We start from the raw sequence: 27,123 nt of genomic DNA on the forward strand, positions 1-27,123 counted from the left end.
TGTCTTAAAAAAAAAAAAAAACAAGCCGGGCGGTGGTGGCGCACGCCTTTAATCCCAGCACTCGGGAGGCAGAGGCAGGTGGATCTCTGAGTTCAAGACCAGCCTGGTCTACAAGAACTAGTTCCAGGACAGAAACTAAGGGAAACCCTGTCTCTGGAATAAAAAAAAAAAAACAGCTCTTGGGAGGCAGAGGCAGGAGGGTCTCTGTGAGTTCGAGGCCAACCTGGTCTACAGAATGAGTTCACACTGTGTGCTTCATCTCCCCAGCCGTGGAAAGCTCTGCTTCTTTCTAAGGACACCAGCCTGAAGAACTCTAGAACCCTTTTATTCCTGCGTCCTCTGCTGAGTGCCCAGAGTCTAGCATCTGCTTCCTGAGAGCCCTCATTTTCTCCTGACTAGGTTGCTATTGCAGCAGGGACCAGCCGATATCACCTGGATTCTGGCCCAGGCAGAGGACAGGACAGTCCTTTCTGCACCTGCAGCCCTCGGCCTCCCTCACTCCTCTGTTCGCTGATTCTGTACGCTAACCCTGCTTTGGCTGCTATGGGATGTTTTCAGACTAGTTTCTCCGGAATCTCTGTGGTAGGAAAGGGACCAGAGAAGGAAGCCAGTTCGCAGCCACAGAGACTTGGGGCCACTTGTTCTCTTTCTCATCGCAATCCTGGGGTCTCACGTTGGTCCCCTGTGGGCTTCTCAGGGATGTGCTGATTTCTGTGTTACCCCACCTGTGGAGTCCCGGGTTAGCACATCACCAGGACCCGGGACACAGCTCTGCAAGCCAGTCTTCCAGCAGTGAAATCTCCTGAGTCCCTGTGGTGTAATTCTTGGTGTCATTTTAAGTGAGTTATACGTACGGGAAAGAAAGCAGCGTGTTTTACTAGAAGCCTCGGTCAGACTTACTCATTGAGACCCACCTTTAAGACAGATCAAGCTACTCGCCTGGTTGGGCTTCTTCTGGGAGCAGGTGTCTGCAGAGACAGCTTCCGCATGCAGCCCTTCTTCTAGGCTCCCAGTTCTCCTCCTCCTGAGTCAGCGTTCCATGCCTGCTGTCTGTGCAGCAGCCTGGAACACAAAGGGTGGGGAGGTACATCTCAACCAGGCAGACAGCGCATTTCTTGCTGCCTTTTAATTGATTTTGCTAAAAGAAAGTCAGCTTGAATAGACTGAAACGCAATGATATTATTGTCAAACCAGCGAGATGCTCAGTGGGTAGAGGAGCTTGCACACAGGCCCAAGAGTTCCGTTCCCAGGCTCCACAAGGTGGCTGGAGAGAACCAACCCCTGAGCATTGCTCTCTGGCCTCTGTGTGCACGCGCCATGACACACATACACCTGCAGACACACACGCAAACACACACGCAGACACACATGCAAACAAATATGTAAGAAATACAGTTAGGATTGTCCGGATGGCTTTTTCTGAAATCCAGGAAAGTTCTGTGGATTTCTTTCTGCCTTCCACACTAGCCTCTCTCCACAACCTTTTCCTCTTTTTTCCTGAGCGCCTCTGCTGACCCATGAAGCCATCTTTGCCTGCCCCAAGCACTCTGCAAGCCATTTCTTCTGTGGTCATTTTATTGCTCTTGGTTAAATACAATTAGAATGTGCAAAAATTGATTTGCCTCGCTAATGTAAATCAGCTCTTGTCCCCCTGTGGAACATGCCTGTTTAATTTTCCATCATGTGTCAGACACCAGAGGTCCACCAGTTCACAGTCTGGTTGCAAAAGCATTCATGTGCTGGGTTAATCAGAAAAGAAACTTAATTGTAAATGAGGTTAATCCGCACTTGTATTAAATAAATTCATCTGCAGCTGTTGGCGTCTCATTTGATCTGACAACCAGTTAATAGTAATTTAGGGCCTAACATTTGATCCTTATTCTTAAAATAAATGTCTCTTCTAGCCAAGCGCATAAAAGTTTTAAAACAAAAATTAAAATGGAGAAATCCAGACTAAAGCAGAGCAAAGAGACAAGCTTAGTGTAGTGACTTACTCTGTAATCCCATCATTTACGAAGGGGACACAGGAGGATCGTGGGTTCAAAGCCACACAAGAGACTCTTCTAAAAGAAGCGCGGGGAAGGAGGGAGGACTGGAAGGAAGAAGAGAGGGAGCGAGGGACAGACAGACACTACACTGTGAAGTGTGGTGGTTGTTAGACTCCTTCAGTCTGAATACTTCCGAGGGAGTTAAGGTGTCTTGAATAGAATTATTGTCGCTAAGTACCATAGTGCATTGTGTTTTTAGAGGAAAATGTTCTTATTTTTAGGAAAAATTTTTAGGGTGGTGTGTCATGATGTATGCCATTTACATTGAAATGTGGTGTGTGTGTGTGTGTGTGTGTGTGTGTATTTATAGAAGTCTGATAATAAGGTATATTGACACATGGGAAAGATGTTGTGATTACCATTACTTTGTATGGTAACCTGAAAAATCAGTTTTAAAACTGTCTCCACACATTGGTGTGTGCATATTTACATATATGTGTATGCGGCTCCTCTTGAAACAAACGCAGCAAGGTGGTAGCGGTGATGATCCTGTTGGTAGATAACGGGTGTTCTTCTACTGTTTTTTCCAACCTTCCTAAATTTGTTTTTCTCGGAAAGTTTTCTAATTAAAAGTTTAGAAGACTCATCTTAGACCAGGAAGATCGCCTGACTTCGGGGTTGCTTATTGTTTTCAAGGTTAACCCGAAGGACCTGGATTCCAAGTTTGCTTACATCCAGGTGACCCACGTGACCCCGTTCTTTGACGAGAAGGAGTTACAGGAGAGGAGAACGGAGTTTGAGAGATGCCACAACATCCGGCGCTTCATGTTCGAGATGCCCTTCACCCAGACTGGAAAGAGGCAGGGCGGGGTGGAGGAGCAGTGCAAACGGCGCACCATCCTAACAGGTATGCACACCTTCCTCTCGCCAGACAGTGCACTGCTCTCGCTAGAGTAAGGACCGGGATACACACGCCTCCCTACCTACAGATAGTGCGCTGCTCTCGCTAGAGTAAGGACTGGGGTACACATGCCTCCCTCCCTCCAGACAGCGCACTGCTCTCGCTAGAGTAAGGAATGGGGTACACACCTCTCTCGCTAGAGTAAGGACCGGGGAGATGGCTCAGTGTTTAAAACCACTCCTGTTCTCCCACATGGTGACTTACAAACATCTATAACTCCAGTCCCAGGAGACCGAGAGGATTTGACACCCTCTTCTGGCTTTCTTGGGCACCGGGCATGCGTGAAGATACACAGACATACATGCAGACATACACCTATACACAGAAAAATAAATAAACCCTAAAAAATTAAAATACGTAAACTCATGATTTGGGGCCAGAGAAGTGACTCCGCAGTTACGAATGCTTACCGTTCTCCCGTAAGGTTTAGTTCCCAGTGCCCACAGCACGCCACAGACAGTTGCCTGTAACCCCCTTTCCATGTGGTTAGACACCCTCTTCTGGTCTCCAGGCACAGGCGTGCTCATGTACACGCTCGCCCACAGATATACATGCACCCAGTAAAAATAAAAATAAACTCACGGCAGCATAATGCAGCAGATGTACAGTTTCTGTGGGAGAAATGGTTTAGAATGAGATCAGGGTTTTAAAGCAAACACAAAAGCATACAGTTATAAACGTTCCCCACTCTTTCTCTTAGGAAAACATGCAATGCGTAAACCACACTGCCCTCACAAGGGTGAGCCCCTCGCTCTGAGCAAACGGTGGTTTCTCTAATGCACACCAGTTAAGAAAACGATCTCTAGATAATGGTACTTCTTGGGGTTTCCAGTTTGACTGTGATCTGTGTAGGAACAACCTCACTGTGGATTCCCTAAATCAGCATCTGTCAGAGTTCATTCTGGAGCCGCCAAGGTCAGCCGCCCATGGGAATTTGAACTGCCGATTCCCAGGCTCTACCCACCCCACACCCTGAATCTGCTGAATAAGAAACTAGGGAGGGCACCCAAGCTCTGTGCCCAGCGAGCACCCCAGGAGATTCCGGGCGCATGCTCAAGCACTCTGCTGAGTTGAGCGTTTATTTTTATCGTGAGTCCTGTTGAGGTGGTGTACTGATTTGATTCATAGCAGGGTGTTCTCCCTGGGCACCTGTTCTTCCGGGTTACAGTTCACAATTGCTGCTGAACCGTTTTAGATTAGATAAAGAATGTGGGTTTAGCTCTCTATCACCAAATCAGAGGACAAAGAGTAACTGGCTTCAGAAAGAGGCACAAGAGACAGACTAGCCACTCAGCGACTTCGCCAGCCACACCTTCAGGGCCGAGAACATAAGTGCCTTGCCTGGGGCTCCTGCAGCCCCGGCCACTGCCTCACTGTGTGGAAGTGGGGACATTGTTCATCCCTTTGTGCTAAACAATCCTGTATAGTGCAGACAGGAGGGGAAGGGATGAGATTGGTGACTAGATCTTACCTGCCATTAAACTCTTGCCTTAGGCTTCATGAGGAGCAAAAGGGACCACAGTGTGACACCAGAAACAGGTGCAGGGCTTGCTGTGAGGCACCTGGAAGTGTGGAAGGGACAGCTGATAGACAGAGTGGAGTTGGAGGAAAGCTCTTTTGCTGTGAAAGCTACTGGGAGTGTCTGCGCCGTGGCAGCCTTAAAGAAACACACCAGCTCTTTTGGAGACTTTGAACTAGTTTCCCTCCAGCTACTAGGCTTCTGGAACTTCCACCGTCTCACTGCAGACCTAACCTTTGGCCTTTCCTGCCTCCTGCTTGCAGGCTAACCCTTCTGGAAAGTTCCCAGTCCTGAGAAAACGTCACCATTTTCTCTTCCTTCCCCCAGCTTCCTGGGTGGAAGTTTCTGGCCCTGCTTTCCCTTTCTTCCCAGTTGCTATTCCCAGGTCCTCCAGCTGTCACCTCCACTGCACTCAGACTGGAAACATCTGTTTGCTGCCTGCCTTCTGTTCACCCTAGCCTGCCCTACAGTTGACATGCGTCCTCTGTCTTCCTAAAGGGCCACACATCAGGACGCTGGGCCGTGTACTACGCAGTGGCTTGTTCCCGTACTCAACTGGCTTTCCATCTTCCGGGGCCACTCTGTTCTCCCGTATAGTCTTGGGACAGTAATGCACGCCCCAGTGAGGCATGGTCCCCAAAGTGAGGTCTGTAGGCTTGAGCCAGCCCCTCACATCTCAGCAAATGACAACAGTCAGCATGGGGTGTTAGAGCTTGCCACACGGGATGAGAGACACCATGGAGGTTGGGAGTGTGGAGCCTGGGGGGGGGGGGAGTACAGTTTAAAGGGGAGAATAGGGTAGGGCTCGTGGGGATATCAGTTAGCATGTGATATCTGAGTCAACTTGAATGAGATGAGGGTGGCCGGAATGTTTGTGTCTGGGCACTCCAGGGATAGAAAAGGACGGGGTGAAGCTGGCAAGAATACCAGGGTGGTTGTGACCCAGTGGGCCTGGGCACAGACCTGGAACTTTCTCTGAGTAGTATCGCGGCACCTGTCTGTGGCCCCTTGAAGTCTAGTTCCCCTGAGACACAGTAATCGGGACTGAGCAGGATCAGTGTGATTCATGGGAACCCCACGCACCAACCTGGGAGCTGGCTTTCTCTCTGAAATCGTAGCGCCACCTCACCGTGTCTGTCACAGATGCTGGACACTTAAGAGTCATGATGCATGTTCCTAACAATGGAGAGTGAAATTCCTTTCTGTGGTACACCAGCCAAACGCATTAGCTGCGGTCAGAATACCGCTTCCCTGGCAGTGTGCAGCAATGCTCAAATCTTATTTAGAAGAAGCAGCCTTGGGCCAAGAGGACTCAGCATTCCCACTGCTGCCACTTAAAACCTGCAGTCCACAAGGACACAACAGAAATTCCAGGCGGGACCCCCAGACTGACTTTAAAACCTTGTGAAGGGGGGCTGGAGAGATGGCTCAGCGGTTAAGAGCACTGACTGCTCTTCCAGAGGACCCGGGTTCAATTCCCAGTACCCACATGGCAGCTCACAACTGTCTGAAAATGCAGTTCCACGAGATCTGACACCTTCACACCAATGCACATAAAGTAAAGTTAAATAAATCATTAAAAAATTAAAAAAAAACCTTGTGAAGGTAGACGTGAGCAGGGGGAGCCCCTCTTTTTCCAGTTTTGTCTAGTGATTGCTGGCCCCATCCAGTCTGGGATCTGGCCCTGTTCCTACTGTGTGATAAGCTTTTCCTGAATAAACTATCCCTAGCCACTTACTAAAGAATTCAAGTATAACCTCTCTCATCTCTTATTGGTTAAAAAATACAATAAGGGGGCCGGGCATGGTGGTGCACGCCTTTAATCCCAACACTCATGAGGCAGAGGCAGGTGGATCTCTGAGTCCAAGGACAGCTTCATCTACATGGACAGCCAGTGCTAGGTGGTGAGAGCCTGTCACACAGAAACAAAATACAGTAAGGGCCTGGAAGATGGTCCCATGAGTAGAAGAGGTGTTTGTGTGCAGGCTTGATGGCCCGAGTTTGACCCCTGGATCCCACAAGGTGGCAGGAGAGAACTGAGTCTCAAGAGCTGTGCCCTGCCTTCCACGTGTGCTCAGAGGTACATGCACGCTGTGGTACGTGCACCTTCACACACACAATTAAACAATAAGTGTTTAAAGTAGCAAATGAGAATATTACAGGTGTTCCTGCAAAGAGACAGAAACGCTAAACACTTGAAGTAGAGCCTAACATTACACAAAAGTTTTTTTAATTTTATTTTATGTGTATGAGTGCTTTGCCTGAGTGCACGCCTCGTGCGCGCCTGGTGTCTTGGGAGGTCAGAAGAGGGTGCCAGGTCCCCTGGAACTGAAATTACAGGTGGTTGTGCGGTGCCATGTACGTGCTGGGAACTTGAACTCGGGTCATTTGCAAGATCAGCAAGTGCTCTTAGTCCCTGAGCCATCTCTCCAGCCCTATAGTTCCTTTTCATTGCCCGTTGTCATGCTGTTTGGTGTTGACATGGTCGGGTATCTTGTTAAAAATAAAAACAGTATGATCTTTTAGTGGAAAAAGTAAGTAATAGTAAATATTTTTACATTTCTTACCCCTGGAAGCTTCAAAATGCCTCTCCCATTGTCCCAGTAGTGATCATTGGTGAATTCCTGCTTCAATTAGGATGCTTTTGTTTGTTTCTCATTTGGTATCTTAGGTTTAGACAGGTTTATCATGTATTCAAAGTTGTCCCCCACAGGAAAGTGAATTTTCTCAGAGATATCCAATAGCACTATTTGGGGCTGGGGGCGGGGCTTGGTCTGCTGTCTAATATCTCAAAACTGTTCGGTCATTTTTGTATTTTAGAATCCCTCTAGAGCCTACTACTCATTTGAGTCTTACAACTTCCAGGGAGGCTTAAGGCACTTAGAGATGAGAAAGGAAGCGAGGAATAAGAAAAGAGGTTTGTTTTTCCCCAAAGACACACTCTACATGTTAAAGGAATAACAGGGAACCAACTCTGTCTACCTTATGGTACAACCTACAGCCTGCTATTACACACATCACTAAAGGCCTGGAGAGATGGCTCAGTGGTTAAGAGCATTGCATGGTAGCTCACAGCGCCTGTAACCCCAGTTCCAGCCTCCGTGGGCAACGCACACGCACACACGCACACGCACATGAACAGATAGACATGAAAGCAAAGCATTCCTACATATAAAATTAGAAATAAAATCTTAAGCATAGGGTATTAAAAAACAAAGAGAGCGTCCCCGCGCCAAAGAGTCTTCGCTTATGACGTCGACAAGTTGAGTTTTAGCTGTAAAGCAGGCGTGGTAGTTGCTTTCCCTCCGGTCGGAAGGACCCTCCAGACCCCTTTCCTCCGCAGCGATACACTGCTTCCCCTACGTGAAGAAGCGGATCCCCGTCATGTACCAGCACCACACCGACCTGAACCCCATTGAGGTGGCCATCGACGAAATGAGCAAGAAGGTGGCGGAGCTCCGCCAGCTGTGCTCCTCGGCGGAGGTGGATATGATCAAACTTCAGCTCAAGCTCCAGGGCAGTGTGAGCGTTCAGGTGAGCCCAGTGCCCAGCTTCCCCTGCGTCGTGTCTTCTGCCCACAACATAATGGCGGCTTCGCTGAGCTGTCTGCTAGAGACTGCTCACTCCTCACGGCACCCTCACTTTTCAGAAACTTGAAGAGTGTTAGGTTCCTGGTTGGCAAACGCTCCCCAAGCCCAAGAAAGATGATAATGTAGGGGGTTTTCCTATAGTCTAGAAATGTACCTTGAGTTTTACTTTCTCCTTTTTTTTTTTTTTTTTTTTTTTTTTTTTTTGTTAACAAAAGGTCTTCATTTTAGGGCAGCCCAATTGAGTTAATTTTACTGGTGACATTTTTAAAAATTCGTTTGTTTCTGAGAATTTCATGTGAGCACTGTATTTACATCACTTCCCCTTCTTCCCCTTCTAACCTCTGCCGTGCCCCCTCATTCTTCCTCAAATTCATGATCTCTAATTTCTAAATTATCACACACACACACGCGCGCATGCACACACATACACGCCACACACAACGCAGGCTGCCGAGTCCATTTAGTGGCCTCCGTGGGTTTGTGTGTTCAGAGCTGACCTGGTAGGGCTAGATAGCCTGGCGGGGTCTCGCTCTAGAAAAGACTGATTCTCCCTTCCTCAGAGGTTAGCCATGGCCCCGAGCTCTTCATCTGGGGCGGGGCCTTGTGAGATTTTCCCTGTTCCCGTTGGCTGGTCAGTTGGTATGTCATTTTTCAGGTCTGTTTTAGGCAGCCATATTGTTGAGATTTTGACAGGAAAGCTACCAGTGATTTTGTGGGGTTTTGTTGTTGTTCTTTTAGAGAAATATGTAGCCCCTGTATTCTCAGCATTTGAGGGGCCGAGGTATTAGAATCTGTTAAAGGGCAACCTAGGCTATGTAGCAAGTCCTGAGCCAGCCTGGGCTTCATGCCTAGCACAGGTCTTAATGTCTCAGATGAAAGATAGAAATTCGGGTCCTCTGTAAGTTTTCATCCCTTGTTCAATATTCACGCTCAGATCTGCAGTCCAGCTGGAACTACTTTGTATTTGGCAGAGGAGAGAGGGGCGAGGATACATTTTACCCTCAACAGGATTTGACGCTGCACGCCTCTCTAGCCCCAGCCCAAGTGGCTGAGGCTCAGACATCTGCAGGCTCACGGCTACGCTGTGAGTTTGAGGCCAGCCTGTACTCCATAGTAAGACCCTGTCTCTAAGACAGAAACAAACAAGAGGAGCTGTGAAGGTCTGCCTTCCGTGTGAGGAGCCCTGGTTTGGTCCCTGATCACACAAACTGGCTATGCTAAGCCGTGCCTCATTTTCCAGCTCTGAAGATGGAGGCAGGAGGATCAGAAATTCAAAGTTATCCTCAGTTTCATAGCAAGTTTAAAGCGACTTTGGGGTGCCTGAGACCCTCTCTCAAAAGAAGAAAAATTACTTTCTCCCTTCTAAGTGTTGTGTGCCATTTATTGGGAGATCACCTTTCATTTGGATACTAGTTAGTGCATATGTTGTTTGTAAAGATTTATCAAGATATATACTTGAGATAATTTTTTTTAAGTTATCTCAAATAGTTAGCTAGGTAGCAGGCAGATTTTAAGTCCTCTCCCTGCAGTGACCAGCTTTACACGTAGTTAGGGGTTCAAGCCCTTGTCTGCTCCTCCATGTACCCCTAGAACTCCTTGTTTTCCCATCTAACTGTAGTGTGCCTCCAAAGCCTCGGCAGAAAGTCTGCCGTGTAGGTTCTGCATCCAGGACTTGGTTTGTGAAATCAGTTTCTGTCTGCTTCATCAGATACACACATAAGGAATTCGGAGTTTTGAGCAAATATTTTGCCAAATGACATTGACCACAAAAGTGTTTTTAGATCTTTCTAGTCTCCTCCCTCATGCCCTAAAAAGCTTACGTGCTGAAGTAATTTACAAAGGGAATATCACTCAACGATATTCAGAATAGGGGATGACATTCCAGCAACAACATGACTGTACAGCAGGGCCAGAGGCCACATTTTCCACAGCTAAAAATACCACTCAATAACTGGACCTGAGCACAGGTAACCTCTATCAGAAGGCCAGTGGAGGGGTGGGGCCTGACGGGTTGAACTGTCTAAAGGGTAAAGCACACAATGCCGTTTGACAGTGGCCTTCGAGTTTTATATAAATGCCCAATCAGCTTACACAGCAGTGAACCCCATGATAAAATGAGGACATGTGTTTGTGCTGGTGCCCACCTGGATAACAAAGTCTAGGCCAAAGGAAGTTAGCTCCTGTCTCCTTTGGGTGTGTGCATGTGAGTGTTTATGTGTGTTTGTGTATGCTCCAAAGGTCAGCATTAGAGCTCTTCTGCTTTCTGCATTATTATTATTAATATTATTATATTATTTTGAGTCAGAGTCTCCCACTAAATGGAGCCCACTGATCAAGTTACATCTCCTGGACAGTAACTCTGTCCCCCAGCAGTGTCCTGGGGCCACTGTTCCCTCTGGTTCTGTGGCTTCTCACAAGCTTACTGTAGTGCATCTCATATCAGTGCCCGTCCTCTTCGTGCCTGCTTAAAATCGCGTGTCCTGTCACACGTCAGTCTGTGCTGTCTTCACATGGGCTTCATTCCCACAGAGCCCAGTGCGGAGGCCGCCATATCCGGTCACCACGGGAAGCTAGCTGTCCACCACTGAGGCTCCACGCTGGCACTGGCTTCTGTCCATTCTGAGACTGCCACAGTCATATGTAGAAGGAGCAGCTGCTTATTCGTCCCGGCCGCCCAGACCCGAAATAATCACATAAATAACTGAAATTGTATTAATTAAAGCACTGCTTGGCCCATTAGCTCTAGCTTCTTATTGGCTAACTCTTATATTAATTTAACCCATTTCTAGTGATCTGTATATCGCCACGTGGCAGTGGCTTACCGGCAAAGGTTTGGCATGTGATGAGTCAGAGCTTCAAGCTGACAGCTCTCCCTGCCCCCTCCCGGGGTCTGGCCTCTCTGGATGGTACAGAGAACTCTGGTTGGCTGTTTGAGTCACTCTCCACATGACTGAATGTTCCTGGTCTTTGATTTCCAGCACGAGTCAGCTGAGTCAGCATGGCAGTGTGGCTGCCTGTTCAATCCAGTGAGATGAACAGTGTTTAGTTTTTGTTTTTGATTCAGTGGCTGTAGGAGCCGGGAAGATGGCTCAGTCAGTGGGGTACTTGCTGTGGAGGCTGAGTTCAGATTGCCAGCACCCACGCCTGGAATCCCAGCTCTGGGGAGGCAGAGACAAGATGACCCTGGCTCACTGTCCAGGAGACCTAGCTTGCTCAGTGGGCTCTTTATTAGTGAGAGAACCGGTCCCGATGATGATGATGGTGATGATGAAGATGATTATGATGGTGGTGATGATGATGGTGGTGGTGGTGGTGATGATGATGATGGTGATTATGATGATGAAGATGATTATGATGATGATGATGATGGTGATGATGATGGTGGTGATGATGATGATGATGATTATGATGATGAAGATGATGGTGGTAATGATGATGATGATGAAGATGATGTGATGGTGATGATGATGATGATGATCATGATGATCATGATGATGTAGAAAACAGAAGAACTGTGATGCTGACCTGGTACACACATAAACACACACACACACACATAGATACTCATACATGTATACACAGAAACACTGATGTTTTCATTCATGCCAAATTCACCAGGTTGACCTGTTCAGTTCAATGTAACACAAATTCCAGTGTCTAAACCCCATTTGAAGGAACCTTTGACGTGGGTTAGGAGACCTGGGCTCTGGTGTTTCGCATGTTGGTTGCTCAAACCTGAACAAGTCTCTACCTTCCCTACCCTGGTTCCTTCTTCCATAAAATGAAGGATGGCTTACGTGATGGAATCGAACAGTGTCTAATGATGTAGCTCGGTTTATGATTTCTCCCTTGGCCTTTGTGTCTGTGGAAGCCGGGGATCATGACTGACTCACTAAACAGCATTTAGAGTGAGTGGCAGCTGACGTGAGTAAATGGTAGTGGTCAGTTTTCTTCCACTCACACGTCTGTTCCTTCCCCAGGTCAACGCTGGTCCACTCGCGTATGCCCGGGCCTTCCTCGATGACACCAACACGAAAAGATACCCCGACAACAAGGTGAAGCTGCTGAAGGAAGTTTTCAGGTACAGCACGCGAACGTTTCTCTGCACGGAAATCATTCATCTCTCTTCTGTGGTCAGCTTCCCATTCCTATAGCATAGCTGAGATGTTTCACTTGTGAACCGATAAGGGTGACTTGGGCTTACAGTGGCTGAGGTTGTTTGGGGCCTGCGGTGTGGAGTGGGCAGTAAACACAGGAAGTCAAAGAGAATGAGGAAGGGTCCTGAGTCTCCAAACTCCCTCCATGGGCATGTCACCAACAAACTAAAGACATCCCACTAGGTCCCACCTCTGGAGACTCCTTCATCCACCAACAGCACTCCTAACAGTGGACATTTGGGGGGTGTTACAGAACGAAACCGTAGCACTACTGTGGGCTCAGGAGAGAGGGTACTTCCAGCAGGACCCTGCTCCATGCCTTCATCCCCTCTCCTCACTCAGGCAATTTGTGGAGGCTTGTGGTCAGGCTCTCGCGGTGAATGAACGTCTGATTAAAGAAGACCAGCTGGAGTACCAGGAGGAGATGAAAGCCAACTACAGGGAAATGGCCAAGGAGCTCTCTGACATCATGCGTGAGCAGGTGCGTACCAAGCTGGCCTGGGGTCTGAAATACTCGTAATAGTGAGTTAAGCCTGCCAGTATTCTGGAATCCTTATTTCTGAGGAAAAATGTAACAGGCCACACCCCTGCTGCACAAACCCCAGACTATTTAGAGAAACTAGCAATGAGTGCCCCTATGTCATCTAGAGCAATTAGAGAGGCCAGCGTCCTTCTCCGTGTTTCCTGAGCTCTGCGCTGCCTACCCCCGTGCGAGGCAGAAAATACGCATTCATGCTTACAGCTTTCTCTGGTAGACAGGGCTGGCCAGCCTGCTTTTGTCCTCCGTTGCCTTAGCAGGCTTTTGTCTTTTTAAAAAGAGCGGAGTTGTTCCAGCCGGCCTGGGCACCCCAGGAGACACACGTGGCTCCTTCCTCCATGGTACTTGTCAAGGACACGCGTCCTGCCTCCCTTGTGTTTTCTGTCCTTCCTCTGTGAATCCTCCATGTGGTCCCAGCAGGAGTCAGGGGACACATCAGCCAGGGTGTCAGGCAAATGTCCAAGGGCAGCGTACACGTGAATCCAAGTCACTGTTGCCATGGCATTAGCTCCTGGATCTCACACTCTGTCTCCTGTGTTATTGTCTCTAGTCTTGCAGAGTGGAAGCTGGGACTTTTGTTCACCTACCTTATCATGTAATAATTGGAAATGTCTGTTCTTTGAGGATTTCATACATGAATACTATAGTTACCCCTTATCCCTCAACTCAACTCTCTCTCTTTTTCTCTCTCTGTTTCTCTCTCTGTTTCTCTCTCTGTTTCTCTGTTTCTCTCTCTCTCTCTCTCTCTCTCTCTCTCTCTCTCTCTCTCTCTTTCTCTCTCTCTCACACACACAACTCTTCCCCAAATTCATGGGCTCATCCTTCAATTATTATTGTTACATACATACATACATACATACATACATATAAATCCATGGCTCTAACCTACAGAGTCTGTTTGGTGTTGCTCACATGTGTGTTAGGGCCGACCCCTTGTGATTAGGTAACCTGTGGGACTCATCCCTGGAGAGGATGGAGTCTCTTTCTCAGCAGCCATTATCACCTGTGCTCTTCATATGGAATGAGATCTTGTAGACCCTTCCCCGCCCCCAGTCCACGTCAGAATGTCTGCTGGCAATGTCATTTTTCTCAGGTCTGGGTGCAGCTTCCCTTCCATACATAGGAGACACCACCACCCTGCAGCAGAAACCCTGATCTTCTGGCTCTTACAATATCCCCACCCCTTCTGCAACGTTTCCCAAGCCCTAGGTGTCGGGTTGTGTGGCAGAAGAATGACAGCTGACTTGGTTATCTAAGCTTTAATATCCTTGTTTGTTTGTTTTTTTTCCTTCCTCCATGCTGCACACGCTCAGCTGGGATGGTAATACCTTTTCTTCATTTTATTTCTCTGATACACTGTCTGACCTAAACTGAAACACATCAGGTTCTGACCAAGTTTGGGCAGCCGTGGACTTTGGGGTGCATGTACAGTGGGGGACAGTTCTCTTCTGACCCTTTTTAAAAGTAGAAAAAAAATGAAATGATTAAATCATTAATGTGTGAATAACTAAGCACAAAGCAGAGAAGGCACATGGGAGGAAATTGTCGCAGGAACCTTGTGATCTTTTCCTCGGAAGCTCCAGACTCCTTAAGGAACTCCTGGTGGATGGCCCAGCGGTCAGGACCAGGAAAGACAACAGAGAAAACTGTGGGCTGGATCTGTTAAGCTCTGAGATTGAGCAGATAGTAACCACAGTGGTTTGCTGTCTGCTGTCCCTTAAACTTCCCATTGTCTCGGCATCTGTGAAGACTATACCCTTTAGCCGGTGCATGGGAAAAGCTTTGGCCTGGTGTGGTGGCTTTGGTGTTTGCCAGAGAAGCCTCGGCATGGTCTCTGAGCCTCCACGTGGCTAGAGAGAAATCCTACACTCAGTTGCAGAGGGGCTTTTCACCGCCCAAGGGTCAGAACTAGTTCATGTCTTAGTGGAGTTGAAAGGCAGACCACAAGTTACTTGACCTGATGAGTCTAGAAGACTCCGATTCGTTAGCTTGTAAGGAAACAGAGCACATTCTTTCTGATGTTCCCCTTACCATTCCAATGAAGGTGGCCGTTTATTAGATAAGCTAAAACCATCTATGCAAACTGGCAAAGCCCAGGCCTGGCTGTGTGCCCCACTGTGCAGAGTGGCAGCCAGAGGGCGAGCCGTGTGTGTGACCCCAGTGCGGAACGACTGGCTGCCGGACCACTGCACTCTGATGACCTTGTCTTTCTGTGCCTCAAGATCTGCCCCCTGGAGGAGAAGACGAGCGTCCTGCCAAACTCCCTGCACATCTTCAACGCCATCAGCGGGACGCCCACGAGCACAGTGGTTCAGGGGTTGACCAGCTCGTCCTCGATCGTGTGATTTTACCTCATGAACCACGTGTGGGGACATGCTTTGTCACGTACAAACTCAGGATGACTTCCAGAGCTAATCACTGGCGTGGCCAAGCGCAGGAGGAAGCCATGGGGACCCGGAGAGAGAGGGAGAGGACTGTGGTGTTCTGTAGAAGATTTTATAGGAGTCGGGGGAAGGAGCACATATTTTTTTTTAATCTCACTGGCAATATTTAGTTTTCCTCGTGTCTTAACAGGAGTGTGAGGTAGGCACTCTTAAGCGGCCCCTCGACATTATCCTTTTTACAGCGTAGTATTAAATGACCTAAAGGAGACGTATCCTAGGAGCGTCCGTAGCGGACGCAGCAGCACTGAAACTGAGTCTGGGAACTAAGCTGGAAAAATCTTGAAAATATTTTTTTTTCCTGTGGCACATTCAGGTTGAGTACAAGAACTATTTTTGTGTCTAGTTTTTGATGACGGAAAGGGACTGGCGATTGTAAGTTTTGTACTGGCGAACGAGGAGACGTGGAGCCTTTATGTTCCTGCCTTGTGTTGGAACCGTGAGAGCTGATGAAGCTGTACGTGAGCCCAAGCCTAGTGGAGCAGAGCAGCGTGGAACCAAAGGCCCGTGCTAACCAACACGCTACGCTGAACCCTGAAGCCCGGTGTACAGATGGTTTGTTCATGCAGCCTCCTTGCTGTGTTCACGCACATATACATTTCTACATTTTTCATAGGTCCGCTTCCACGGTGTTCATCTGTGACCCCCCCCCCCCCCCCCCGCGCTGTTCTCGGCAAATGCAAATACATTGTACTTTACTGTTTTACCCTTGTACATAAGACGTGCAATATGGAGATGTATACAGTCTTTGCTATGGTAGGTTTATAAACTGTTAAAGAAGTTTTTTCATCCTTTTGCCAAAACGGTGGAGTATGCGGTTGGTAAACCCTAAATCCTGTGGCAAGTTGGAGGATAATTTAAAGTTTTCACCATGTTATATTTTCTTTTAAGACTTTAATTTAGTAATTTTATATTTGGAAAAAAAAATAAAGGTTTTTAATTTAACTGGAACCACTGCCCTGCTGTAATTAGACGTCCTGTACCCCAACTGTATTAAAAATAACCTTGCTGGTTTCTGGTAATAAACACTGGATACCTGTTGTTTGGTGATCCTACAAAAGGGCACAGTGCATAGGGTAAAACAGTGTTATCAACACTTTCTCTAAAACAATAAGGAATGGGAATGCATGCAGTAAGCTGGCGAAGCTGTGCTTGAGTGTAGGGAAATCCAAACACCAGTTCTCTGCCTTTCTGGAAGTTTCCATGATACAGATTTCAAAAGGTGGAGCTTATGCTTCCAGAGGACGTGGTGAATGCAGTTGTCTCTACCAAAGATGCCCGGGTAGCCATGTTGGTACCACCCCACCCTCATGCCCCACATTGTCACAAGCACGGGGCAGAGTCATAAGGGACGGGGTCACATGGCAGGTGTGTTGGTCCTGCCTCTGGTCTGCCCAGTGGCCCCAGAGGACGAATCGGCTCCTCATCAGGTTGTGTCTTTGCTGAAAGAAGGAACTTTCTACATGGCTCACAAGAACGGGCTTCTTACTTGAAGGGTTAGAGAAACCGTCTTTTCCATGACCCATTTAAGGAACGACGGCTGTGATGTGGTGACTCTTGAGCACCAATAACCATGGAGCCTGCTGGGTGTGACGGTGAAGGGCGTGGTAATACCACAGGCTGACATCCTGGCCCGTGTAATAGGCCTCATTTTTGTCACAGAGCTGCATTTATTAGTCATAAAATTCTGGTCATCCTGTGGCAAGATAAATAAAAGTCTAGAAAGTACCTAGAAGATAAGATTACATTTGGAAGATGGCCAGCTCTCATTATTCATCAGTAGAGAAAGGATCCTTCTCGCTGATGGTCACTAAGATAGCTGAGGAAAAGCCAGAGGCTTTCAGGTATGGAGAGGACAAGGGACAGTGGACAAGGGTAAGGAGATTCCTGTTGACTGATGAGACGGTTCATAGAGTTCATAGAGAATGTACATCTCTGGGTCAGACCACACATTGGGGCTGGAGAGATGGCGCGGTGCGGGATGGTACTCACCATGTGAGTCTTGACGGTCTGAATCCAGCTCCTCAGAACCCACAGAAAGGTGACGAGAGAGAACCATCTCCACAAAGCTGTCCTCCAACCTCCACACACATACAATGGCACGTGTGCCCATCCGCACATCATATATACATGTAATAACAGCAAGCTTTTTATTATAAATTAAAATACAAGTTTGATAGGAAAAACTATAGCTAGTTACCAGTAGATTTTAGAGCTTTTTATGTAAGTTCTACATATTACTTTAACTGATGGGAAAGTCTGCATGACAGAATTTGCTGTTTTGACCATTCACCTATACAGGTCAGGGATGGGACAGTTGTTGATGTGGGAGGGCCTTCTGATTTAATAAAGAAACTGCCTTGGCCAGCCCTTAGGTGGGTGGAGTAGACAGAACAGGAAGAAGGAAGTGAGGTAGATGGCTCAGTCAGATGCCACGCCTCTCCTAAGTGAGTCAGATGTCACACCTCTCCTAAGTGAGATAGACTGCCATGCCTCTCCTAAGTGAGACAGATGCAATGAAGCCAGCAGGTCAGATGTGCTGATTCTTTCCCGGTAAGACCCACAGCGCCTCACTACAAGTTGTGTTATGCAGCTGTGCCTGCCGTCCACCTCCACATCCTTGTTTGAAATCCTAGCTGCCTGGGAATGAAGTCGTGTACATAAATGAGCATACATGGGCTTCTGCCTGGGAAGCTGCTGCTGAGAATAACCAGGCCACACTGAAAGAACTTACCAGTAACAAAAATAACCACGGTGAGTCATGGCTTACTCACGTGACAGCTTCACAATGTAAAGCCGTTGACGTCTGCCAGGGATGATGGCTCCGATCCGTAATCTCCAAAGTTAAGAGGCAGAAGCTGGGAGACAGTTGGAGACAGTCGTTTGAGGCTAGCTTGACCTGTGCACAGAGGCTCTGTCAAAAGCAGTTACTTGATTTCCTTAATAGGGATCATTTATGTAAATGTGGTAGTCAACACAGAAGGTTGTTGTGTAACCAGAAAATTAGTAATTATAGAGTGGTCAGAAGCTCAACTCTTTTTTTTTGTTTGTTTGTTTTTCGAGACAGGGTTTCCCTGTAGTTTCTAGAGCCTGTCCTGGAACTAGCTCTTGTAGACCAGGCTGGCCTCAAACTCAGAGATCCGCCTGCCTCTGCCTCCCGAGTGCTGGGATTAAAGGCGTGCGCCGCCACCGCCCAGCAGAAGCTCAACCCTTACACCAAACATCTCACACACATTTATGAATACAATCTGAGTCAGATGTACAATGTATACATAATACACTATCAAGGCAATAAACATCCTATGTCCAGGCTTCCGGCAGTCCCTTGCATATGTGTGCGTGTGTATATGTTGGTGCTGGAGGTGGCCTTGGGCCTGGTACTCACTGGGTAGGTACTGATGCTGTGTCCTCACATGCTTGTGGTTTTATTTTTCAGGATCAGAATCCTTCACAGGAGTTCTGCCCTCTTAGATTTGAGATTACAGCTTCACATTAGCCAGGTCCTTGTTATCTGAGAGAGCAGAGAGGAGAGACGCCGTGGGGAATAGGGTTGTAAAATACACTTGTCCAGTGTGACTTTTTTGTTTTAACTAATTGCTTTTTAAAATTCATTTGTTTATTTACATTCTGACCACAGCTTCCCCTCCTTCCCTCCCACTCCTTCTCTGCCTTCTCCCTTCTACCTCTCCCCCCAACCCACCCCTTCTCCATAATCACTCAGGATTATGAGAATTATGGGCAGGCCGCCTATGGGCATCAGCAAAACATGGGATGTCAAGTTGCCAGAAGACCAAGCACCTCCCCTGTAGTCAGGCTGGGCAAGGCAATCCAGCATGAGGAACAGGTTCCCAAGAGCCAGCCAAAGCATCAGGGACAGCCCCTGCTCCCACATACCGAGCAAGCTGCACACCACACCGTCACATATTTGCAGAGGATCTACCCACATACAGAGCAAGCTGCACAACCGTCACATAGCTGCAGAGGATCTAGGTCAACCCCATGTAGGCTTCCTGGTTGTTGGTTCAGACTCTGAGTTCCCATGAGCCAAGCTAGTGTTTTCTGTGGGTTTTCCTGCGATGTTCCTGACCCCCATTTCCTACAGTCCCTCTTTTTTCACCTCATCAGGATTCCCCAGGTGCAGCCCCATGTTTGGCTGTGGGTCTCTAAAACTGCCCCTGCCAGTAACTGGATGAGGTCTCTCTAAGGACCGCTCGGGTAGTCGCCAATCTAATCCAGAAAGGCCAGTTCAGGCTGTGCATCCTCTGCTGCCAGGAGTCTTAGCTGGACTGTCCTTGCAGACTCCTGGAAGTTCCCATGCACCAGGCTTCTACCTGACTCGGTAAAGCCCCCCTTTCCGGTCATCCCTTCCAGCATTCTCCTCCACCCACCCCCAACCCAGTCCCTCAAGTCCCTATGCCCTCCACCATCATCCCCCCAGGAGATCTCTTTCCCCTTCCCAGGAAGATCCATGCACCTCTCTTGGGTCGTCCTTGTTACCTAGGCTCTCTGGGTCTGTGGGTTATAGCATGGTTATCCTTTACAGCTAATATCCAATTATGAATGAGTTCATACAGTGTTTTTCTGGGTACCTCATGCAGGATGTTTTTTTTTCTAGTTCCATGCATTTACCTTCCAATTTCCTGGTATCATTGTTTTTAACAAGTGAGTAGTACTCCATTGTGTAAATATACCACATTTTCTTTATCCATTCTTTGGTTGAGGAGCAACTAGGTTACTTCCAGGTCCTGGCTATTACAAATAAAGCTGCTGTGAATGTAGTTGAGCACGTGTCCTTGTGGTGTGATTGAGCATCCTTTGGGTGTATGAGTGTGACTTTTTATAGTTTGACTTTAGAACCAGCCTTCCATACCTGTGATTTCTTCATCCACAAATTGAGCCAAAAAAATTTTTGAGAAAATTGCTTCCATTATTAAAACGTGTAAACTTATTTCTAATAAATACCTCATACATGTGATAGTTAACCTTGATTACCAACTTGATTGGACGGAGGGACGCCTAGGGGAAGTAGCGAGACACGGGCTGAATGTGGACGTCCGTCTGCAGGGCCCAGACAGAACAAATATGGAAAAGGCTCCCGCCAGTGCAGGCGAACCTGCGTGCTGCTCGTGGCTGAGGCGAGCAGATCTGTTCTTCCGAGCTCTTCCACCACGATGATCTACCTCACGTCGGGCCGCAGACTGTGGAGCCATCGGAACCATAGCTGACGAACTCTGAAAGTGTGAGCCCCCATCCTTTCCCGATCAAGATGCTTTCTTCAGTTATTTCTCACTACTGTGTAGCTGACGCAGAAAGTCAGCAATGAGAAGGCGTGATTACCACGGCGAAGCCCGATCGCGTCCGTTCAGATGCCATTGGCTGGTTTCACGGGAAGAATCTAGAAAAGCCAACCAGACCGAGCTTGGACTGCTGTGGGTGGAGCTTAGTGGGCGGTCCTGATGCGAGCTCAGAGGAGCAGGGTGCTCACAGGACTGTGTACAGTACCGACCGCCCAGGAATGTGGAACAGGAACCAAGGTCTCTTAGCCCAACTGCAGCCCCTTCGAGCTGCATCCTTGCTAAGAGCTCACCTCCATCTCCTCCATTCCCTGAGAACAAGCTAGTGAAGACAGTTTCAAGACGATCTATTATTTAAGCAGCGGCATAGGTATCACAAGCTATTTTTAGCCAGGCTTGAGGTGAGAAGCGGGATAGAAAGACCTGGGGGGAAATGCGGTTTTATCAGGAAAAGGAGTTTGTTTAAAGCTGTGGGTCTGGAGGGTATGGTTACTAGGAAATTAGCTGAGCACTTGCACCGGAACAACAGAGAAGCCTTGAGATCACCTGGGACCCTTGCAAGACCTCACTCCTATGGTCTGAGTATGAAATGTGCCACCAAAGATTCAAGTATTGAAGGCTTGGTCCCCAGGTGGTGGATCTGGCCACAGAGAGAGGACAGGGTCAGGGGGGCTTTGACCTGCTCAATGCAGTCATCCAGTGCCGGATTCATGAAGGCAGAGGTCTCTGGGGTCATGTGTCTAAAGGTTTCTGCCCCTGATAGCCATCTGCCTCCCTTCCCGTCTCGTCCCTTTCCATTCCTCTTCCCCCTGGCCTCTTCTCTGTCCTCCCTGTCTCCTCTCCTCCTAAGGCAAGCCACTCTGCTCTACCACACTCTGCGGGATGTTCTGTCTCGGTACGCGCAGGCTCGGCAGTAAATGAACAAGGCGACTGTGGTCTGAAACTTGTGAAGCGGCCAGAGTGATTCTCCGTTCAGTTGTCCTCTCTGGTACTTTGTCACAGACACCATAAAAGGAGAACACCCACGTGTGCAGCTTCAGTCCATGGAAGGACTTCTCCTTGGGGAGCTGATACCACACACTCAGGAAATTGTTTCTCCAACATGAACGACGCTGGCTTTTTCAGGCAAGTAGAATACAAGAGTTCCCAGGACACGGAGGCTTCTCTCGAAAGGATGAGGGAAATTCTGGAAGGCCAGGCATCACACGGCAGCCAGAACCTGCCGGCTCCCTGGAAGGTGACAGGTGAAGCCTGGAGAACAAAGCCACATAGGCAGTGGAGAAGCCAGGCCAGTAGAGGCATTGGCTACATGCTCCAAGGAACGTCATGAGAGGAGAGAGGTCGTGAGGGAATGGTCGGAGTCCCTTGTAGCTCCTGTCATAGCCATGACATCTAGGCCGCAACATGCCCTAGGTGGTGGGCATGGAACTACGAGATGTAATGTTTGCCTTACTGGGTTTTTTGTTGTTGTTTTGTTTTGTTTTTGTTTGTTTGTTTGTTTGTTTGTTGTCTTTGTTTTGTTTGTTTTTGCCTGCTTTGGTACAGTTCTTCGCATTTTCATATTCCTTTCATTTGGGAAGAGAATGCTTGTGTCAAGGAATCTGCCTTGAGTGAAGAGGTTTTTTTACACAGGCCTTTGAGCCGTACAGAAACTGTGAGACTTTGAAGACGGAGTCGATGCATTCTAGGTGTGTGCGGTAGAGCCTATAATATTAGGCAGGACTATGCCCATGGCTTTATTTGGAGACTAAGTCTGATTTAAAGTGTTCTCAAGATGACAGGAGTGGGTTTGGGATGAGCACCTCTAATTTCCCCCTTGGTTGGATTGAGATATACCAAGATCAGTAAAGCACATTCTGGGTGACTTGTATGTGCGGGGTTCTCAGAGACACTTGGCTTATGGAATTCCCTGCTATGCAAGAAGTCGACATGAGCCGGGCAGTGGTGGCACACGTCTTTAATCCTAGTACTCTGGAGGCAGAGGCAGGTGGATCTCTGTGAGTTCAAGGTCAACAGAGTGAGTTTCAAGACAGGCTCCAAAGCTACACAGAGAAACCCTGTCTCTAAAAATAAAAATTAAAAACTAATAAAAAAGATCAACCTGAATGTGGCCAGCACCATCTAAAAGGCAGGGGTCCAGACAGAGCGAGTGGACCACAGACTAAGCCCATGGGCAGGCGTTGCCCTCTGCTTCCTGGTGGGCATGAGGTAACTAGGTGTGCCCGACTGTGCCGTAACACCATGATCTCCCGCTTTCCACAGGCCAGAAACAATGGGGCGAATTGACCATGGGCTGAACTTCTGACACTGGGAGCCAAGTAAATACTCTTATTAACCAAGCTTGTCCCCTGACAGCTTCATACCTGTGTATTATGCACGCCTCACACCCCACCCTCTCTTAACTGCCTCCTCGCCCTGACCCTCCTCTCCTCTCCCACCCACTTCCCTACAGAACTGTTCCTCACGTTTCTCTTTATGATTGAGGTTAACAAGGGCTGTCTGTGTCTGGAGACAATGGTTTAGAGCTATCCACGGGAGCGAAAGTACGCAGCTGGAGACAATGACTGTTCCTCTCCAAGGACTATCAATAGCTAACAGCTCAGCAGCAAGGGGAGGGCCCGTCTGTGATGGTTGACAGGGCCAGTCTTGGGCAGGCCTATGCATGTAAGTACAGCTGCTGTGGGATCGTGGTGGCCGCGTCCTGCTTAGAAGAGAGCGTTTGCAACCCTTCTCCGGATCTTTTAGCTTCCCATGTGTCTGACCTCCTCTTCTGCAGTACTGCCGAGGGGTGCTGCAAATGTCCTCGTTAGGGCTTAGCGCCCAACTGTCACTTATCCTCAGCATCTTGAGCAGCCATGCATCTCTGCATTCACTGCCGTTCGCCGCAGAGTGAGGCTTCTTTGATTGAGGCTGAGGGTCGCTTTTGTCTGTAGGTACAAACACAAGATGTTTAGAAGGCAGTTTGAGGCTCTGTAGCCTTAGCTAAACAGTGGTAGTGAGGTCCCCTCCCCCCCATCGGCCTGTGACTTCCCCATGCATAAAGTTATATCACAGTTTAAAGATGTGATCAATATAATTAGTGACAGCATATAGGTGTCCCCTTAGTTTATAATGGGATTGTGTCTCAGTAAACCTTTTACACTGTAAAGAGATCTGGGCCTCAGCCCTGAAGGGATGGAGGAGCAACCACTGAGCAGTTCCCCTCTGCCAAGATTGAGAGATTCCTGTAAATGGGACTGCCAGTCAGGCTCTGCCCCCTGGTACCCTGGAACCTGAGAAAGCAGCTGCCACAAACTCAAGCTCCTGCAATGCACTGACTGCCATACCTCCCCCGCCAGCATAGACCATCCCCTCAGAAGGAGCCTCACCTTTTAAAACTATTTTTATATTTAAAAAATTATATTAAAATACATAAATCCTAAAGATTTAGTGTGTGTGTGTAGGCATATATGTGTGAGTGCAGATGCCCTCAGAAGCCAGAGGGTTGTTGAAGTCCCTGGAGCTGGACTTACACGCAGGTGGTTGGGAGTCACCCAGTGTGGACACTGGGTACCAAACTCTGGTCCCTATAGGAACAATACATGCTCTCAGCTGCCGAGCCATCTCTCCAGCACGCTTCAATTGCTTCTCCACAAGTATCAGGTCCCAGCAGCAGGTAAAGTGCCTCTATAGCAATTGTGGTGGCTTCTGTCGTGAGTGGACAGGGAAGAGGTCAGGAACTAAGCCTTGGGACTCTCTGGTATGAGGAGGCAAGAGAGATGAGGCAGAACCAACAAAAGAGATCAAGAAAGAAAGCAGTGATGTCCGTGGACCAAAAGGGAATAGCATTTTCTGGGAAAATAAAAAGCAAAGTGATCCTCCAACAGAAAGGAGAGAGGTGCTGCAGGCCACAGAGGGAAGATGAGCAGGAGCAAAGATAATTTGTACATTGTTTTTTGAGATGTCGTACTATATGCCCTGGCTGACCTGGTTCTCACTGTGTAGACCAAGCTGGCCTCGAACTCACAAGAGATCTGCCTTCCAAGTACTGGTGTATCTCTCTATCTCAAAAGAATAAATTCCTAGGAATGAAATTAATGTTTGAGTCAATGAGAATGTACATTTTAAATGTGACGGGCATCACCACGGGAGGGGACTTATTGTAGATGAACATGGTGTCCAAAGTCTGGGCTTATGGGACACAAACATTGAGCGAGAGGCTTGGCAGGAAAGCCTTGAGTTTGCAGCCCTGTCTCTTGTGGACGTAAGCCAACTCCCTCACAAGTCAATGGGAGTCAATCCTACTCCTGGCTCATGAGGACCCCAACCTTTAGAATCACCGAGGCGGAGGAAGGGTGCCTTCTTACCATCTGGAAGACAAGAATGATGGCTCCTTCAGGTCTGTGTCAATTAAAGTTTGGAATGTGGCCCCACTGGTTGCCATGGTCCGGTGACTCTTCCTGGGCGGCTAGTGGTAGGTACCTGGGATTGCCTGAGACATTTTTGTGCCTTGTCCAGGAAGCCACAGAGAGAGAAGTGAAACTGAACTACTAGGCCTTACAAACCGAGCAGCACCACCCTGTCCAGACCTGCTGCACCTGCATTAAACTGAGCTTCCAAAGATGCTATCGTGGGGAGGAGGCCCCAAGCTGGTCCTGAACAAAAACAGTGACCCATCAGCTTGTGATGATATCTTGTTTGTACAAATATAGCCAGCCTCTCAACTTCCCAGCCAAAAAGGGACTGAGTTCCTGTTTCTTCCTGCCTTATCACTTCCTCTCTCCGCCCAACCATTTCACTTCCTGTCTGTCTATACAGACCTCCAGACCTCTATGGTTAGCGAGTAGCTACTCTGCCTTCTGATCTTCAGGCAAGCTTTATTTGTGCAAACAAGGTATCACCACATCAGGTCTGGAATAGAGCAAGCTTAGGACAATCCCCTTGCAAAGTCTTGCAATCTGTGTAAGTCCAGTCAGCTGGGATGTGTATTTTCGTAGGAATCAAATACAGATGGAGAAAGCTGCCCAGGATTCATGTTGAGCGTGGCAACTGGGATTGTTTGGGGTTTGTATGACCTGGGGGTCTGGCCAGCAGCCAGCGAAGCCTAGAAATGAGAACCTGTGGGGCTGCCGTCCTCCATCTCCCCGTAAGGACTTCCTAGTTGAAGTCCAAAACTTCTTCAGTACTTCAGAGTATGACCGGATTTGGATTAAGGATCTTCGGCCCAACTCCCTGAGATTGTTAGGGTGGCCCTTTGTGGGCACCCACAGAAGTGGATCCATTCCACCTTGACTAAAGTTCGGAGAGTTCAGACCTAGCCTTGCTCCTTCAAGGCTTGGATTTAAAGGTGTGGCTACTAACAGGGTGTAGCTAGTTGGTGTTTTGGGTATTAAGATGATAACCACATTGTTCCTTGTACCACTATTTAAAAAGTCTTTCGCTTCCTTCCCTTCTTGTGGATTGGGGTATTTAAAGATCATAAGAAATCAACATGGGCACACTCAGTATTCACTGGGTTGCCCTCCTGGTATTACCCTATGTCTCTGTATCTCTTTTGTATCTCTGTTTATTCTGCCTAACATTTCTGATCCACACCTTCCTACCCTGGAAAGTACAAACCCGATGAGGCTGAACCCCGACAGATGTCTGCCCAACATGGAAACCAAACAGATAGTTCCTCCATGTGGCTCATGCCAGTCCTTATCCAAGCTTATTGGTATCTTAGTAAAGAAAGAGGGAAGGGGTGTGGACACAAACACCACACAGGGAATGTTCTGTGAAGACACAGAGAGCTGTTTACAAGCTAATGTGGCTTGGAGCCAATTCTCCTCTCAGCCCTCAGAAGGAACTAACCCAGCCGGATAGTCTTCTTGGACTTCAACCTCCAGAACCTGGAAGAATCCATCCAGGTGGCTTGAGTTGCCTATTTGTGACACCCTGAGAGGGTAGTGGAGGAACCACTGAAACAGGATTCCTGGCCACTGGGGAGATAGATGAGGCTCCTCCTAGGGATACATTGTAGCACTTGCACTAGCGGATGGTACCCAGCCAGCAACTAAGCTGGAGACTTAAAAACACACACGCACACAGACAGGCAGAGACACTGGGACACCTGTTATCCTTGATACAAGGATACCAACTTTATTGTGTTCAGGGGCAGCTTATATAGTGCTCTGGCCACGCCCCAGCTCTCGGGATCTTCCAGCTGCAGGCCTCACCAGAACCCACTCCCCTGCCATCAAGGTCTCACTCAGAGCAGCTGCAGGCTGCTCAGAGCAGAGGAAAACAAGTTGTTTACAAGAAATTCAGGGTCTGGTCGTCTGCAGTCCCCAACAGTACATGGAGAGAGACTCAAAGAACTCAAAGACCTCCAGGACGATTTGGACAGAAAACACCACTAATCCACAGTCGAAATAAAGACAGCAAATCTTTGGAGGAACTAACCCCTCTCTATTGGGAAACAGCCATTTGGCTAATGACTTTGACTGGCGATTCTTAGCAAAGTGCTCCCAGGGAGTGGAGGAGCAGAACATCATGTGGTAAGCTACTTCCCACCTTTTCCCGGTCAAGAAGTAGAACTGCCACCACCCTAGACAAGGTGTCACTGAGCCACCCTGATCCACCGTTTAGGCTGGCATGCTGAAAGTAGCCCTGAT

General features: G+C 48.2%; 1 protein-coding gene across 12 annotated transcripts in view; it reads left to right on the forward strand.

The window, feature by feature from the left end:
• The window catches only part of Dock9 (dedicator of cytokinesis 9), a 248,407-nt gene extending 232,262 nt beyond the window's left edge, over positions 1-16,145 (forward strand). For 11 of the 12 annotated variants that reach the window (XM_038309768.1, XM_038309773.1, XM_038309772.1 and 8 more), the window contains 5 exons: positions 2,685-2,895; positions 7,812-8,002; positions 12,039-12,139; positions 12,558-12,696; positions 14,976-16,145. In XM_038309768.1, the coding sequence (XP_038165696.1) occupies positions 2,685-2,895; positions 7,812-8,002; positions 12,039-12,139; positions 12,558-12,696; positions 14,976-15,098 (765 nt within the window). In that variant the 3' untranslated portion in view covers positions 15,099-16,145. The remainder of the gene's footprint in view (positions 1-2,684; positions 2,896-7,811; positions 8,003-12,038; positions 12,140-12,557; positions 12,697-14,975) is intronic. The other variant, XM_038309776.1, reaches the window with a different exon arrangement.
• The last annotated feature ends 10,978 nt before the right edge of the window (positions 16,146-27,123 follow it).

Source organism: Arvicola amphibius, chromosome 13 (genome assembly GCF_903992535.2).
Source record: "Arvicola amphibius chromosome 13, mArvAmp1.2, whole genome shotgun sequence".
Classification (NCBI taxonomy): Eukaryota; Metazoa; Chordata; class Mammalia; order Rodentia; family Cricetidae; genus Arvicola; species Arvicola amphibius.